This window comes from Pestalotiopsis fici (genome assembly GCF_000516985.1).
Source record: "Pestalotiopsis fici W106-1 unplaced genomic scaffold PFICI_Scf_14, whole genome shotgun sequence".
NCBI lineage: Eukaryota > Fungi > Ascomycota > Sordariomycetes > Amphisphaeriales > Sporocadaceae > Pestalotiopsis > Pestalotiopsis fici.
In genome coordinates, this window is record NW_006917104.1 from 280,056 (window position 1) to 296,907 (window position 16,852).

The 16,852-nt window shown below is 49.5% G+C and overlaps 5 protein-coding genes across 5 annotated transcripts; 3 read left to right on the forward strand and 2 right to left on the reverse strand.

Annotated features, from left to right (window-relative positions):
• Window positions 1-2,866: 2,866 nt before the first annotated feature.
• On the forward strand, window positions 2,867-4,087 carry PFICI_14914 (Ribose-phosphate pyrophosphokinase 3; the record flags this gene model as incomplete). The annotated part of the gene is made up of 2 exons (XM_007843495.1): window positions 2,867-2,943; window positions 3,196-4,087. 2 exons carry the CDS (start codon window positions 2,867-2,869, stop codon window positions 4,085-4,087), a joined length of 969 nt encoding a protein of 322 aa, XP_007841686.1.
• Window positions 4,088-5,845: 1,758 nt separating this feature from the next.
• Window positions 5,846-7,165, reverse strand: PFICI_14915 (40S ribosomal protein S6-B; the record flags this gene model as incomplete). Its single annotated transcript, XM_007843496.1, has 4 exons — window positions 5,846-5,941; window positions 6,004-6,171; window positions 6,339-6,701; window positions 7,073-7,165. 4 exons carry the CDS (start codon window positions 7,163-7,165, stop codon window positions 5,846-5,848), a joined length of 720 nt encoding a protein of 239 aa, XP_007841687.1.
• Window positions 7,166-7,715: 550 nt separating this feature from the next.
• Window positions 7,716-8,168, forward strand: PFICI_14916 (uncharacterized protein; the record flags this gene model as incomplete). The annotated part of the gene is made up of 1 exon (XM_007843497.1): window positions 7,716-8,168. The coding sequence occupies one exon, from the start codon at window positions 7,716-7,718 to the stop codon at window positions 8,166-8,168; it is 453 nt and encodes a 150-aa protein (XP_007841688.1).
• A 1,556-nt stretch (window positions 8,169-9,724) lies between these two features.
• On the forward strand, window positions 9,725-11,819 carry PFICI_14917 (uncharacterized protein; the record flags this gene model as incomplete). Its single annotated transcript, XM_007843498.1, has 11 exons — window positions 9,725-9,760; window positions 9,819-9,929; window positions 9,994-10,037; window positions 10,107-10,402; window positions 10,467-10,528; window positions 10,589-10,847; window positions 10,915-10,943; window positions 11,000-11,128; window positions 11,183-11,239; window positions 11,301-11,407; window positions 11,453-11,819. The coding sequence occupies 11 exons, from the start codon at window positions 9,725-9,727 to the stop codon at window positions 11,817-11,819; spliced, it is 1,497 nt and encodes a 498-aa protein (XP_007841689.1).
• A 1,184-nt stretch (window positions 11,820-13,003) lies between these two features.
• PFICI_14918 (uncharacterized protein) lies at window positions 13,004-15,271 on the reverse strand (the record flags this gene model as incomplete). The annotated part of the gene is made up of 1 exon (XM_007843499.1): window positions 13,004-15,271. The coding sequence occupies one exon, from the start codon at window positions 15,269-15,271 to the stop codon at window positions 13,004-13,006; it is 2,268 nt and encodes a 755-aa protein (XP_007841690.1).
• Between the last annotated feature and the right edge of the window lie 1,581 nt (window positions 15,272-16,852).

The window sequence follows — 16,852 nt, forward strand, 5'->3', positions numbered from 1 at the left end:
CTGTTCGTCCCTGTTTCAAGCGATCGAACCACGTTCCACCCGAACAAGCTCAGTGGCATCAACGATGAGCATCTCATGTTCTTCAAATTCATTGGCCGTGTGATTGGCAAGGCGCTCTACGAAGGTCGCGTTCTTGACTGCTACTTCAGCCGCGCCGTCTACAAACGAATTCTTGGAAAGACGGTGTCAGTCAAGGATATGGAGTCATTCGACCCCGACTACTACAAGTCACTCGTCTGGATGCTGGAAAATGACATCACTGATATTATCACTGAAACATTCTCGGTCGAAACAGACGAGTTTGGTGTCACAAAGGTTGAAGATCTCTGTGAGAACGGTCGCAACATCCCCGTGACCGAGGAAAACAAACAGGACTACGTCCGTCTTGTTGTCGAGCACAAGTTATTGAGCTCGGTCAAGGAGCAAATGGAACATTTCTTGAAGGGTAAGTACTGCCATGACTTTTAACAAACCAGCCAGTAGGATGCTAATACTCTTGCAGGATTCCACGAAATCATTCCCGCAGAATTGGTGTCCATTTTCACAGAGCAAGAGCTTGAGCTTCTCATCTCTGGTCTCCCCGACATTGACGTGGATGACTGGAAGAGCAACACGGAGTATCAGAATTATTCGCCCTCGAGTCAACAGATCCAGTGGTTCTGGCGTGCTGTTCGTTCATTCGACAAGGAGGAGCTGGCCAAGCTTTTGCAGTTCGTCACGGGAACCAGCAAGGTCCCTCTGAATGGATTCAAAGAGCTCGAGGGAATGAATGGCATTAATCGATTCAACATTCACCGTGACTATGGCAACAAGGATCGTTTGCCCAGCTCGCATACATGTTTTAACCGTAAGTTTCTCTCTTGACCTTGATGTTGCTTGGAACACTGCTGACTAAGGCATCTCAGAGCTTGACCTTCCCGAGTACGAGAGTTACGAGACTCTCCGACAGCAAATTCTCAAGGCCATCACTGCTGGTAGCGACTACTTTGGTTTTGCTTGAGTAAAGAAAAGGCAAGCAACAGACAGAAATGAAGCTGGCAGACATTCTTGTCTCCACCGCTTATACTTTTCTTGTCATGACGACGGGGAGCTGGTTTGTACGATGAGCATAAGCACCAAATAAGGGGGAGTCGGCGAATGGAGACAGTTGGCATTGCATGGCATGGCATGGTTATGAATTTTTTGTTTGGCGGCCCACATGCTGCTTAGATGATTTGGCAATGGTTTGTTTTACGCAAGTGTTTTGTTATTCCTTGCCTGGTTTATTGGTCTGCTCATGGCATGGAGGCACGCGGCACGAGAATTGGAGGATTTCCAAGGCGGGCCAGGTTCAAGCCACGTTGAGCGGAGTGCAGGCTGCTCAGCGTTTGGTCCTGGTCTCGGTCTCGCTTTGGATCATGATCAACCTCGCCCATGCATCTATCAGTAGATTAGGACTCTGAGCATGCAGACTAAGGTTAATAGATGTGAATAGATCGCAGTCTAGGTATTTGATAAAAATTGCGTGCCCACAAATGGTGCCAGACTTGAGATTGTGAATGAGAGATTAGTAGATGTTTTGTGGCCTTTTTCGGACTGATTGGCAGGATGACAGAGATATCCATTCATGTTTACAACAGTAAGCAGGAAAATTGATTGCTATAGTATCGAAAGGCCACCCAGTCTCCATCCTTGCAATAAAGCGCCAAGGAAGGTGAGCAAAGCTTGTATCAAGCCAAGTAAGTAATCAACCTTGACATCATCTTTCGGGGTCAAATAGATTTTTTGTCGTACTCTTACTCGTGGTAGGTTGAAAGTAACATGAGGAAAGATTGGGTATGACGACATGTTAAGATTCTCAGGGACTTTGGACCTTTTTCTGTTTCTCTCTGGAAAGTGTTTCAAAAGGCTTATCGATAATTGGACAGCCCGCATGAGCTTGCTACACACATGGTAGTAGTGTAGTACCTACCCAGGGTACGGTGCCTTCTTTGCAATTACCCCGCAATAATCAATTTTGTTCAAATATGTACATGTGACGGGACAGGGAAAGAATAGTAGGAATATGTATAATAAATAAGGCCGGAATTTGGTCCGCACGAGTACGGCAGCATTCCTCCTGAAGAGATTTAATTTAATCAATCCTTTTTCCTTCCCCGCATTCTTGAAGTAAAAGAGTGAGTAAAGGGATGAGAGAAAGAGAAAGAAGGTTTGGGGCCGGCGAGTTGAGTAAGGCCCAAGAGGGAAAAAAAAAAACGAGGCCTAAAGGCGATCTACATAAGGCGGGCAGCGGCCAGAAGCGGGAACCAACCATCAAGTCCTGCAAGTGCATGTGGTTCGTTCCGTAGCTCCAGCAAAAACTTTTTGTCACTCACGATAAGATTCAGGCGCAAGTCTTGAGGGCTTCTCACCAACACCTTCATTTTGACTCGTACAAGCCAAAAGAGACACGACGGATCATTAACATATTGCTTGCAAAGGGGGCAATTTGAGTAACTTTACTTACTTTATTCCCGTCTTCTTTTGCAACGAATCTTGGACAAGACCAGAAAAGTCGCATATTCCCGTCGACAGAGACTTGGAACCCCTCCACTGCCACTTACTGTAGCAGCAATCCATCGATAACCACGAACCGCGCAAAGAACCAAGACGGGTCGCACAATCTTCCTACACCTGTAATCGAACCCCAATAGGATCGTCCGTCGTCTACATCCGTGGAAGCTCGTGTCACTCGACTCTGCACATCCCGCCTATCGCCGCCTTCTAGCGCTTGTGCTACAGAGCGATTACTTGGGAGGGAAATTGCTTCTTCTTTTTCTTCCCGGCGGCGGCACACGTTAAATCAACCGATCAATCTTTGCTCACCTAGTTGGAGCAATTCTTCACCATGGGCGACATGGCAAACGAGATCAAATTGCTCTCGGGCAACAGCCATCCGAGCTTGGCCAAGGCCGTAGCTGATCGGTAGGTCTCTGAATTCTCTCCATTCCTTGCGCCCTTCATTTTGGCCTTTATTGCACAATGAGGGGGGGAAAAACGAAAAGATATTGCAGCACTGAGCTGTAGCGGACTGGGGTCAACGACTATGCCTCTCACAAACTCTCAAGTGTGCTTGGAGAGGCAGCCGATAATCCCAATACATCACGACGTTGGATTGCTTTGGGGATGGATTCAAAAACGTGCGGGAAGCTGAAACAAACCTCTCCCCTACTCTAGGCTCGGCATTGAGATCGCAAAGACCATGTGCCTCAACTATTCGAATCAAGAGACATCCGTCACCGTCGGCGAGTCGGTCCGAGACGAGGACGTCTTCATCCTGCAATCCACGGCCCCGAACAACATCAACGACGGTCTGATGGAGCTTCTCATCATGATCCACGCCTGCCGCACCGCCAGCGCCCGCCGCATTACCGCCGTCCTTCCCAACTTTCCCTACGCCAGACAAGACAAGAAGGATAAGAGCAGAGCGCCCATTTCCGCCAAACTCATTGCCAACATGCTGGTCACGGCCGGATGCAACCACGTCATCACCATGGACCTGCACGCCAGCCAGATCCAAGGCTTCTTCAACGTCCCTGTCGACAACCTGTACGCCGAGCCCAGCGTCTTGAGATGGATCAAGGAGAACCTGGGCAACGAGGACATTGTCATTGTCAGTCCCGATGCCGGCGGTGCCAAGAGGGCCACCTCGATAGCCGATCGCCTCGACAAGGGCTTTGCTCTCATCCACAAGGAGCGCCCCCGCCCCAACGTTGTCGGCCGCATGGTGCTGGTGGGAGACGTCAGGGACAAGGTTGCCATCTTGGTCGACGACATGGCCGATACTTGCGGCACCCTCGCCAAGGCCGCCCAGGTCCTCTCCGAGAATGGCGCCGCCGAGGTTGTAGCCATTGTCACCCACGGCATCCTCAGCGGCGACGCCATCAACATTCTCAACAACAGCGTCCTCTCGCGGATTGTCGTCACCAACACGGTGCCGCTGGGCGAAAAGGAGCAACAATGCAAGAAGCTGAGAGTAATTGACGTCTCGCCGACTCTAGCCGAGGCCATCCGCAGAACGCACAATGGCGAGAGTGTCAGTTTCCTGTTCACGCATGCGCCTGTCTAGGGATCTGGCACTATTGTGTGGGAAAGGGCAAAGGGCTTGGCCAAGAGGGCCAACTTTCAGGCGCTCAGGTAACTTGACTGGTATCGGTTTTTGAGGTTTCCTCCTTTTCTTTCTTCAATGGAGTTTTTTTGGTTTGTTTTTTAAAATCGCGAAAGAGAAAAAGAAAGGAAACATCATTGCTTGATTGTCCCCCCTTTTTGCTGTCCGACGTAGATGTTGAAGTACTGGTTTGTCATTTGATATTGGAGCATAGAAAAGCCAAGTAAGAAGTTGGGGGGTGGGTAAGATTTGATTTCACTGGCATTGTCTGCATTCCGGCGATATTGATCATTGAATACATAACTCATGTCTCCAGGTTGGTGGGATGTAGTAGTTCCAGAAGTGCCATTTGCAGAGCACAACATTAGACAAGCGGAAACAAGATTGAGTTTAAAACAAATTCTAGCAACACGCATGTAGATGATGTATGCCAATCTTGGTCATGGTTCACCTCTTGGCAACGAGAGGACCTGGCACATCAGAACAAACAAAGTTACATGTTGTCCTTTTACATGCACTCGAGAAGGATTCATCTAGTATTAGTATTGCTAATGAATTCAAGAAATCCTTTAACAATAACTGACCAGCTGTTCTCGACAACGCTTTTGGAGCATGATAAATGCGAGAAAAGTCTCAATCACACAAGTTACACAAATTCTATCGTTCCAAGATACGTACGTATAGGCATTCAGCACGCAAATAATGTATGCTGTTGGGTATAGGCGTATTATGTGCGAGTGTATTCTGGTAAAGACTAAGCGATCAAGAAGAGGCAGGTTGATCAAGGCAATGCCAAATTTCTCCAGCAGGCGCTTTACAAAAATGCATGGTCTCAATTTGTCAAGATATAACACGGCAAAGTAGAGAATTCAACATTCCACATCCGAGATTATTTCACTGCAATTTTCACCCGCACAGCCAATGAGGTTCCATCGGCTCCAATACTCACCCCTTTGATAGAAGGATTGCAAGTTCATTCTCTCGCTGCTGTGTTTCAACTTGTGACTGAGGTATGCATATTCGTTCCTGGAGGTTTCCTCTATTCAACTCGTATTTTCGAACAAAGTTGAGCGAGCCCTCCAGCCTGTCGCACCAATAAAGGTATGGACGAGTAAAAATGATAATCGACATGGTGAACGTCTCGATCGATCCACCCCCAAGCAAGCAGCATATCAACCTTTCCGCATTTGAGTAGGCAGTTGTAGAAATAGGACATTCGTGAGTCGTATGAATTGGTGGCCGAACATCAACGCTCTCTAAAAATTCAGTCCATGTACCAGTGGGCAAGGAATACAGATGCATGATTCACTAAATATTGCTGAATATCATCTTGGGAGTCCAGTCACCCTGGGATGGATAAGTGGATACAACATGAGGTGGTCTGTTGGAAACAAAGACGAGAATACAATTGGTGAGATCACAAATGGTGAAGTCTCGAAAGATTTGAGGAGACAATCACGTCAAGGTAGACAGAAACTGAAGTGGGCATCATCGGGAATCATCAACCTTTATTTTGTGCCGAGAAATTACATCTTCTCATGATCTAGCTATCAGGGGTTACTAGAAACCATACCTCAAGTAATGGTACCCACTAATTAAGCCAAGCCGACAAAACTTTTTATTTGTCCGTTTTGTCATGAATGTTCATTTCCCTTTCCGCAATGCAAGAGAACCAGAAGGAAGCGAGACACCTAACCCAACGCCATGTAGAGAGACATCTTACTTGCGCAGGGACGAGGCACGTCTCTTGCGAGCATCAGCCTTCTGGGCGCGAGCCTCGGAGACACGCTTGGCAAGGAGGGCAGCGTACTCAGCCTGAACACGAACAAGATTAGTTACTGAAGAACAAACTTTTGACCAAGGGAAAAATAACGTACAGCCTCATCCTTGACCTTCTCGGACTGGCGGCGCTTGAGTGCGATTCTGTGGCGCTTGTGCTGGAGACGCTGGGGAGTAACCAGTCTCTGGATCTTGGGGGCCTTGGTGTAAGGCTTCTTGCCCTCACCCTTGGGCTGGACCTCACGGCGAATGACGTACTTGCGGACCTAGAAAATTTTCTCCATTAGCACAGCTTTCTTGTGTATCCCTTGTACATCACCTCGCATCTCAGACTCTGCCCGGTGGTATCATTGCAAAGGATTCATCTCTCTCATCCTGCAGCAGCAACGACCGGGCAGGCGATGACGAGCTGTTGTGGTGGACGGTCACTCACATCGTCATCCTTGCTGAGGGAGAAGAAGCGGCGGATCTTGGTGGCACGCTTGGGTCCGAGACGCTTGGGGTGGACGACGTCGGTCAGGCCGGGGATGTCGGCGTCACCCTGCTTGACGACGGCGAGAGCAAGGACGGAAAGGTCCATGCCGACGATGCAGCCACGGACGGACTTTCTCTTGCGCTCACCAGTGCGGCGGGGGCGGTAGCAGGAGTGGCCCTCGGAGAGCAGAAGGCGGACACGGGTAGGGTGCATGACACCCTGCTTCATGGGGAAACCTTGCTTGTCGTTACCACCGGTGATGCGGAAGATGTAGCCCTTGAACTCGTCGCCAAGGTTGTCGCCGGGGACCTCAGCGCCCATCTGTTCAGAGTATCAGTTAGTATTGTTGGTCGTCTCTTGCTTGAATGCCAGAACCGAGCATCATTGATCCTGCCATTGCGCCTGCCCCCATCTGCGTTGCCATAGAGAGATGCGAATCGACCGATGCTTTTCTGGATTTTCCCCAACTCCTAATGTTGCTCCACCTATTGCAAAAGCGTCTGCGGCGTATGAAATTTTGCTCTCTCAAAGATTCTTGACAATCGTTTCGCAGAATTCGATCTGAGTTGATTCTCTGGCTGGCTGGCAGGTAGGCGGCAGGGCAAGTTGGCGGTGGATGCGCTCAATCTTGGAAACAATGTCCCCAAGACGGTTCTGAAGAAAAAATTCGACGGTGAACAGCAACAACGTACGCGCTTCTCCATGAAGTCCCGGAGCTTACGCTCGTCCTCAATCTCGACCAGCTTCTGGCTGCCATTGGCAGGGTAGGAAATGTTCAACTTCATCTTGACGGAAGCTGTGGGTGGGCGACTTGCTGTTGGGTTAGTCGGTGGTGCTTGTCGAGAAGTGCGAAAAGTCGGAGGTGTATCACGGAAAACCACGACCACACCAGAGTTGAGAGAAATCTGAATTGTGTGGGCTCTATTTTTCGGGCCTGGTCTGTGCTTCAGGGTTTTTTGTCTCTAGCCGCTGCAGCTTCTTGGGTACGTACTCTTTTTGCTCGAAGTGGGGCTATTCAGATGCGCCAGTGCTCTCTCATCGGCCAGTCTTATCCTTATCTTGCTTAGGTATCCCTCTTATCGACTCGCTATTCGACTCTGCACGTCGCGTCCACGGCTAGAGGCCCGGACTTTCACCGATCTGCTATTGGATCTAGGTCAATGAAACTCGCTGCAACTCATTATTGATGCTTCAACGGCGTAAATAAAGAGGCGCCGAGGGTTGTGGTACAACAAGGAGAACAATTAAAGGCAAAGCAGATTTTGGCAGTCAGCCAAAGAGGACAGAGAAGCACAGACACTCGCTCAACACCAACTCTCTTTCAGAGTGCAAACCATGGCATCTTCTATCAAGCTTCATCCACGTCCCGCGGCTGCAACCAGCCTCACCTTCAATCCCTTGCCTCAACTCATCCAAACACCATCGGGGCTGGCACTGTTGGAATTGCAAGGCACCATCAACCTTCCAGAGACAGACCCTGAAATGGAGGGACAAGCACCAGAAATACCTATTGGCCGTATAACTTTCCCGGACTACAACCCCAACGCTCTGGATCCGTCCAATACGTCGTGGATGAAGCGTGTCCACTTGTACGTCGGCCAACATCAGAGACTCACTGGCGAAGTAAAAAAGCTGCCCAAGGCCATGGCCATTATCCGCAGACGCCCTGGTAGCAACGAGACGACAGACTCTGCGGCGGAGGACAAAATCGAGGATCTCGAGGTGGTGGAAATTGTCAAACACAAGCTCATCTTCTCCTCGAGGCCAGAGCCCGTCGGTACAAGTTAAACCAGGTCAACTTGCCACGCCTATAGTTTGTGCCCCAAATGGCCTTGCCTTTTGTGCAACATTCATTGCGCCTGTTGCAATGTGAAGCTTCCACATCGGATATCCCATATTGTTGGCTCGTACACATGACCTCATCTGTCCTTGGGCGCAAAATATGAGGTTCCCTGGTGGCATTACTTCATATAAGAGTGCAATGAGCAGCAGCAATGATTGATCTGTCTCTTCAGGCAGGTACTTGACAAACATTGATAATCTTGCGCATGTGTCCGCTGCCTTGAACTGTGGTGAGTCATGTTTGTACAATGGCAATACTCAAGCCAAAGTTTTGACTAATTGATGTGCGAACCATTACTCCATTTCAAGTTTTCACTGGGAAAATAGCATGGAGGGAGACAGAGTCTGTTGGAGTAAGACATGACTTTTGGTTCAACCAATGCTCGAGTGCAAATCCACTCTTCACTTGTGTTCCAGCATATGTAGGTTGCCCACTTGAGAGTTTCTCGCTTTCTGACAGCAATGATGGAGAGCCGTTATGGATCAAACGATCTACATGACCTAGTTCAGTTAGTATAGACTTGAGCCCACAATTTAATGGAGTTGCAAAGATAATGCAAATGATCCTGTCACTTACACGGCATGGCTGAGGTAGATTCCTGCTAGACGATGCATCTCATCACTTTGTTCTTGTATTGGCCAACCTTGGATCGCGGCGGCACTGGTTTAAATCTCGAGGCATTGACTCAATCTGCATTCTATTTATCATCTTTAAAACCTCCACTTTTTGATATTAAAAGATGCAAAAAGCCTACAAATAGGCTTGTCAAATCACCCAACGTACAAGGGTCCGTGAAACTGTCGCGTGAGAACAATTTGCTGCACCTTTATCTCCTCCTCTCACATCGCTACCGTATTGCCGGATCCCGACCGCAACCTCAAACATGACGAAGAGATGGTCTCTGCCAAAGCACCTGGTCAGGAACCCAGCAAGACCTTGTTGGCGAGAACATTAGCAACACAGATGATCAATAAAATGACAAACAGAAAATGGGAAAGAAACATCATGTTCAAATACCCCCGTGCAAGCACGTCTTTCTCATGCCTTGCTGGTCCGGATGCGCTCTACCCATTCCATCGGAACAGAGGCGCCGAGGCAAGCTCAATATATGCGGCACCGGGGCCCGCCTAGCTACATATCAGTCAGATGGATATCATGGTGACCGGGTTACCGCAGGGAATTTCTGCACGGGTGGTGTACTCCGTGGAGGAGGGGTTTTGCTTTCTGGGCCAATCTCTGGCTCTTGAATGGCGTGCGCGACCCCTGCTATCGCATGCGATTGCAAGCTCACGCAAGTTGTATACTCTTGGCTTAGTCTGGTCTTGGGGGCGAGGGATGGATGGTATGTTTTTCCCCACCAAGAAGCATGGTATGCAAGATACGTAGTATCAGTGTTTTGGCTCTTTACGCCGTCTGCTTTATCTATCGTGAGATGTGCCCATCTTGACTCTCCGCATCGACTATCATCTTGTCTTGTCTCTTTGTCTTGACCGTGAGCAAAATGGCCGAAGTCACGGAAGAAAAGCCTAGGAAATCAGTGAGTGATGGTTTGGGAGTATACTTGATAATATGACCTTGATCTAATGAAATGCTAGTTCCGCTCCTTCATATGGGATACGGATACCCATTTGAAGAGTCCAGAAGAGAGAAAGCTTCTCAGAAAATTGGATTGGTCCATCTTGACAATTGGATGTTTTGGGTTCTTCGTACGTATTATTATTATTAGGTATGTTAGAAACTCTTTCTCTCACTTGCTAACATTGCCTCTAGCTCAAATACCTGGACCAGAATAACATCACCAATGCCTATGTTAGGTGAGCACCCGAGGAGCATATTGCTTGATTGTGGTGAACAAGAGACTAACGGGACTTGGTTCCTCGCAGCGGAATGCAGGAAGACCTGCAAATGTACGGCAATGAGTATACCTATGCCCAGACTGCCTACACCTGCGCCTATGCCATCATGCAGATCCCCAGTACCTTGATTATCCAGCGTGTTCGACCCAGCTGGTGGTTGGCATTCATGGAAATTGGTTGGGGCTGCTTTACATTTGCCCAGGCCGGTCTGAGAAATCACACGCAGCTCTATGTCTTTAGGTTCATGATTGGTTTCTTTGAGAGCTCGTGGTTTCCGTGTATGCTGTTTGTTCTCGGAAGTTGGTACACCAAGACGGAATTAGGTATGTTGGAGTCATGAGCATGAATAATCAGCGCATACGCAGCACATGCTAACTAGATCGTTAGCCAAGCGAGTCGCGATATTGCACATGACTGCACCTGTTGGCACCGCATTCAGCGGTTACTTAGTAAGACCCTACCTCGTCCTCTGAGTAACCTCAATGTGCATTCTCTTACAGAATCCTTAGCAAGCGGCGGTATACGAAAATCTCAATGGCGTGCACGGCATGGCCGGTTGGCGATGGCTCTACATTATTTGCGGAGTCATGACACTACCTGTGGGAATTGTCACAGCCTTCTTCTTCCCAGACACACCACACACGACCAGGGCATTCTTCTTGTCCAACGAGGAAAAGGAACTAGGTGTGCAGAGGGCTCAAAACGCTGGCAAGGCGCCGCCAGCTCCACTGACATTGAAGAGAGTATTCAAGGTGTTGAGAGGATGGCGTAGGTTCATCATTTCATGTCAGAAAAACGCTATTATCGTGTGTGCTAATAAGTTTTGATCATTCAGGCTGGCCGTTGCTGGTGCTTGGTTATGTGGTGAGTAGAAACACAATTTGGCTAGTTTGACTCCTTGCTGACGCCGAGTCATCCAGCTGTATGGTACAAGTTGCCAGAATAGCGGTTACTTCTCCATCTGGCTCAAGGCTGAGGGGTTCTCCGTCGAGCTACGCAATATCATTCCGACAGGCACGAGTCTCATCTCGGGCTTCTGCGTTGTGCTGGTGGGTTGATGTGTGCTTGTTTTGGCCGTCGACGATTTGCTGATATGCGAGCAGTGGGGATTTTTGTCTGATTACACGGGGTCTCGATTTGCCTTTATCGTGGGACCTCTTGTAAGTTCAATCTGTCAAATGCTTTGCATTATGGATCATGGCTACTAACAGTGTATGCTAGACTTTTGGGCTTTTGCCAACCGGTATACTGGCATTCTGGCCAGCCAGTGTTCAGCTTAAGGAATTTGCTTTTTTGACAAGCGGCGTTCAATTAATGACTGCCATATTGTAGGTCTTGGCCACTGTATTATATGAATGAAGCTAATTTTGTAGCTACACCTGGGCCAACGAGATCTGCGCCGACAACAACGAGGAGAGAGCTTTGGTGGTGAGCTCCATGAACGGCTTCCAGTATGCTGTGGCCGCGTGGTTGCCCATCCTTATTTTCCCGCAGGTCGAAGGGCCCACGTTTCGCAAGGGATTTCCTTCCACCTTTGGCTTCACCATTGCAGCCATCATCTGCGTTTGCGTCATCCAGTGCTTTGTCATGTGGGAGCGCAAAAGGAAAGCCACTACTGCCGCTCAAGATGTCGAGCAGCCCAGCTTCGAAGGCTCGGTGGTCGGCAAGGATGTAGAAAAGCTCGGAGTGGCAGATACGACTGCCGAGGAGCTCAAGCCTGGCCATCATGCTTCTGCTTAGGTTTCGTCTTGAGTTATTGCCTGGAGGCGAAAAGACCAGTACTTGGCGTGTATCAGTAATGACGACTGAATAAGCAACAGTCATACTGGCAAGTATTGGTTATAAGAGTTACACCAAACGACCGAAATTCTGCCCATATATCTTAGATGGCAGTATCTTGTATGCACGGCAGTAATCCAGAGGCAGAAATATAATGTACCATCAATGCTCTCTGTCTTACTACGATGCCACTCTCGATAATCTACTGATCAAGGAAGCATGTTTTATTCATGTGTTTTGAAGGTGACTGGACATGCTTACAACTTTTGCAAAGATTGCTGCCGCGAATTGCTCAACTCATTCACGACTTTTTCTTTCTTTTTCACATGCAAGGCATTCGAAGCAGTAATATGCAGACAGGTCCAGCCTTGTCCAATAATTCTGGGAAAGAAACAGATATCAAATGAGAATGGAAAGGCAACTATTCAGTGGCTTCGTGAGGCTAGTGATAATACACAGGTAGTTGACTTTCCAGCTCTCTTGCTCAAGAATCACAATCACCAATCAAGCTGAATTACTGTCATTTTGCATCAAAGGATAGATTGATAGGAACGACCGAGATTAAAGAACCAATAGTACTCATCATTACATGATGCATAAACAAAATTCATTTGCAATATATTGTCATTGCTCGGCCAAGCCGTGGGGATATCATCAAAGCAACAATGATCGCCTCTCGCCCAAAAAAAAACTCCCTTTCCGGGCCCGCGTCCTGTTTCTTCTGGTTGGCCTGATTTTCAACAGGCACCACGCCGCAGGTACTGAACTCCATCCGCATCGACACCTGTGCGGATCTTCCGTGTTGCATGTACGCATCTGTGGAACTATACACCACCACCACCACCACCAACAACAACAACAACAACGACAAACCATGTATAGTACATTCACACACACCAAATGCGTTGTTCAAAAGATGTGCTCTGGTATAAACCCTCCCCTTTCAATGAGTAGATAGCCAGGCCCCTATTAACCGTCCATCTTCACTTCCTCCAGACTTCTTCCGTGTTTGTTCGAGTTTGAAATTGGTGCCAGAGCAACCGCCGAGTATATGAAGAAAATATGGTATCAGCGTCATCAGGGTCGTTAATAATATACATAGGCAAAGAAAATATGTTCGGTTGACTTGGCAGTCATGATCATCATCATGGGCCGTTGGTGAGTGGCTCACAAGCCTGGATCAGTTCGCGCAGGGGCACGAACTTTTCGTCGTCCAGTCGTACGGTCTTTCGCAGGATCTTGATCGTGATGCTCACAACGTCTTCGGAAGTCGACCAGGGGCCAAGCTGGTCAATCAACTTGGCCACCACACCGCCGTCATCACCGCCATGCGCATCGTCGAGCCGTTTCCTGGCTTCCATGGCCTGTTTCCACATTTGGTCTTGATCTTTTGTGACCTGATACATCTCTCTTGCGTTCTTGGCATTATCGGGGCCCAAGGCTACCAGAGATCGACTCTGCCACAGGAGAGTAATGCAGTGCAACCGCGTGATTAGTGCCGTAAGCTGGTTCGAATGACCGCAGTCACCTCTGTACACTCTGATGAGGGGCATAAGACTCCTCCACAGGCTTGGATCCCTGATTTTGCGCTCAATGTCGCGTAGCTCGTCCATGGCCTGAAAGGCCGCCATGTAAGCCACGAGTGACTGCAGGTCCGTGGCCATGAGAGCGTGGCGGTCACACTGGGTCGGATTGCTTGATATAATGCCGTTTGGCTTGATGATGCGATCCCTCTGATGTTTCAGCTTCGTGCCTAGTGAGCTCAGAAGTGCATGTTTATCTCGCAGCTTGCCAGTCCTTTCTGGGTCCACCGAAGCTGACCGACGATCAGGGACGGGGGCTGCTGGTGTGAGATTGTTGGTCGTACCGGGTGTCCCGGCCTGCGAACTGCTCGAAGCTACCCGTTGCATAGCAATACTGTGCTTTGAGGGTGTAGAAGGCTGCACAACATCCGAGGTTCTTGGGCGCTTAATCGCAGCAGACGGGTGATCGCCCGCGTCCGTAGCCGTACGGGGACGCTTGCGGGCCGTTGCCGTTGATGGTGGCTCCGCGCTTTCGGAACGCTCCCGGCCCGTACGATCGTCTTTCCTTGGCGGCTCCAAAAGCTCCCTCCTCGATGTGTCGTGCTTCTTTTTGGGCGCCAATGCCAGTAACCGAGAGATGGTCTTAGCGATCCTCTTTGGATACTTGAGCTTCACAATCCTCGTACGCTCTTCCTCCTTCGCGTCCTTGCCATCAACGTCGTCTCTGTCTAGTTTCGCTGGCGCCTTCTTGGCACTGGCAACATCCGCGAGTTGGCTTGATAGACCATTTAATCTCTTGTCCTTTTCTGCTGAAGCCTGTGCTTCCCTAACGACAGGGGGGAGGGTGGGCGAAAGGAGTGGCGGGAGCTCGTATTTGCTCTTTTTGGGCGTCGAAGACCGGTCTGGCTCATCACGCGCTCGCCTACTCTGCGACTTTGCCTCCTTGTCCTTCTCTCCTGGCCTATTTCGCGGGCTCGAGTCATATCCTGGAATCATGGAACCAAGTTCTGGGCCAATTGGGGACAACATGGGCATGGATTTGAGTTCCTTTGAGCCCAACCCTGATTTCTCCTTCCTGGGTGTGCTGTCTTTGCTTGTGGCGGACTTTTGCGACGAGCCATTGGCCTGACTGCTCGGCCGCGGCGAAGGGCCTCGTGTGCTTGCGTTGCTGATGGCAGATCTGCCATTCGTGGCAGGCATCGGCGAAGGTTTCAGCTCCTTGGACGACTTCTTGTCGTTCAAGTTTGCCTTGTCAGCTGTCCTGCTATACGCCTCGGACTTGGACGGTACTCGAGGCACTCCATTGGGGGTGCCCTCGAGCTTGGTGCGTTTTATAGAACGCTCCTCGTTCACGTCTGTAGGCCGCTTCTTTCTCTCGGGAGACGGCTCTGCGCCTGGGCGACGCACATCGGGTTTTGGTGGTAAGCTTGGATGAGGCTTCTTCAAAGTAGTCTGTTTCAACATGCTGTCGACTGACGGCGATTCTTCCTTTTTGACAACAGGTACTCGCTCCTTGTCGACAGGCTTGGGCGCAGACGACCTGGGCGTCGGCGTGTTGCTGTCGGCTGCTGAGTTGTTTTCCTGCTTCTTTTTCTTATAGTCCTGCAGGGAGACTTTTGTCTTTGGTTTGGTTGAGTCTTGCGGCGGCTTTGAGGGCTTGGGCGCATAGCTCTCTTCGTCGCGTATGTCCGAATATGCTCTGGTGAGTAAAAGACCCCGGTCGATATCGAACAGATAGGTCATGTACTGAAGAGGCCGAATGGCATCTTCCTCCAAGCGCGTGTCGTTGGGCTGGAGCTGGTATCGCGAATCGGGTACGATGGACAATTGATGGGGGCGGTCGGGCAAGACGCTGATGAGACTCTTGATGGACTTGGCTGCCGCCTCCATGGTCATCTCTTTGTCCTCATGCAAGCTCGACCAGCTGCGCGCAGTATCGGAACGGTTTCATCAAATATGTGGCAGGTGTTGGAGTTATTCCTTTATGTAGGTAGCTGAGTTGAAGTAGACAAAGGATCGTCGTTGCGCGGGTGGAGAGATTATGTAGAATATCTGAACTTTAGAGTTTAGCGGTAATGATCTCCATGGTGATAGCAATTGGATTTGAACAGCTGCATGGTCCAGTGAAATGAAGGCAAGAAGATACAAATGGACAAGGGGAAATGAAATGAGGTGCCTTTATCTGGTCGTGACAGAAGAAGCACAGATATGAAGTCGTGATGATATCTCACGATGCGGTGTGCTATATAAAATAGGATAGAATAGGAAAGGGTGGATAGGATAGGGAGCGGTTTATGCGGGCCGCATAGTACTGACCTTGGGTGCAAGACAAATGGGGGAGCAAGGAGATGATGAGCGACGCGACTTGCTGATGGTTGATCCGACCAAGGAAATACAAAGCTGCGGCGCGCTGCCCTCGATCAAAGATGCGCACCTTTGCCGGGTGTTGCAGTTGTGTGTGGTTGCAATGCGGGCAAGCAGCAATTCGCGCCTTATCGTGGGCTGGCCGCGTCTTTGTCGTGTCGGGGGGCGGCTCTGGGTCCTGGGTATGTCTTCCCAGGTAGGAGGAGTCTTTGCGGAGTTGGTCCAATACGTAGAATACGCGACTGGGCGGGCAGCGGGTGCTGACTTATCCAAACCTCCCAATGCTTGTGACCCTTTGCGACCGTGGTGTGCGCAAGCGCATCTAGCCCATTCAGTTGGAAAAGTCTAGGGGGGGACGAATCGCGTCAGAAATAGGATGTGCGAACAATAGGGAACAATTGCAAGCAAGCCCGAAAATGTTATTGTATGCGTGCGTAGGCAAGTATCTCTCGGACAATGTGCCTGTGTTGTGTTTGCTGCTTGTGCTTGTGCTTCGCTTGCCCGTCCGATTTGTCTCAAGTGGCCGGGAGAGGTCAATAGTAGGTAAGGCAGGTAGGTGTGGGTGGTAGGGGGGTTTGAACGGGGGTCAGATCCAATCCCAATTGAGAGCTGAAAGGTGATTAGGTAGTAGTAGTAGTAGGTAGCAGGGTGAACAAGGTAGGGCAGTGGGCAGGTTGGTCGCTGGCGGGCGACGGGTTGCGCGATTCCTCCCTCCTACTTGGCTGATTGATCCGCGACGGGGTCCTCCTTGTTTTTTTCTTTTCTTTCTCCGCTGGCCTGAGGAAGGGGAAGAGTTAAAGTTGACGGTTGCTACCAGTGATAAATCTGGGCTCAGGCTAGCGAGGTACCTACATTACCTAATGTACACTCCATAAGCCCTGAGAGCAAGCCAAAGCAAGTCATAGAGGGAGATCTGGTTAAGCAAATCAAAATACCAAACACATGCACTCAAAAAAGGCAAAATATATTCTATTTATTATTTCTTCTATCCAGAACGATAGACAGCCCATCTCGATGAAAGGAGGGGGCAATCTACAAGGCAATCATCTCGCAGGTTTGACAAGCATGATATGGATGTGCATTTGATAAGGCAAGCCGCCACAAAAG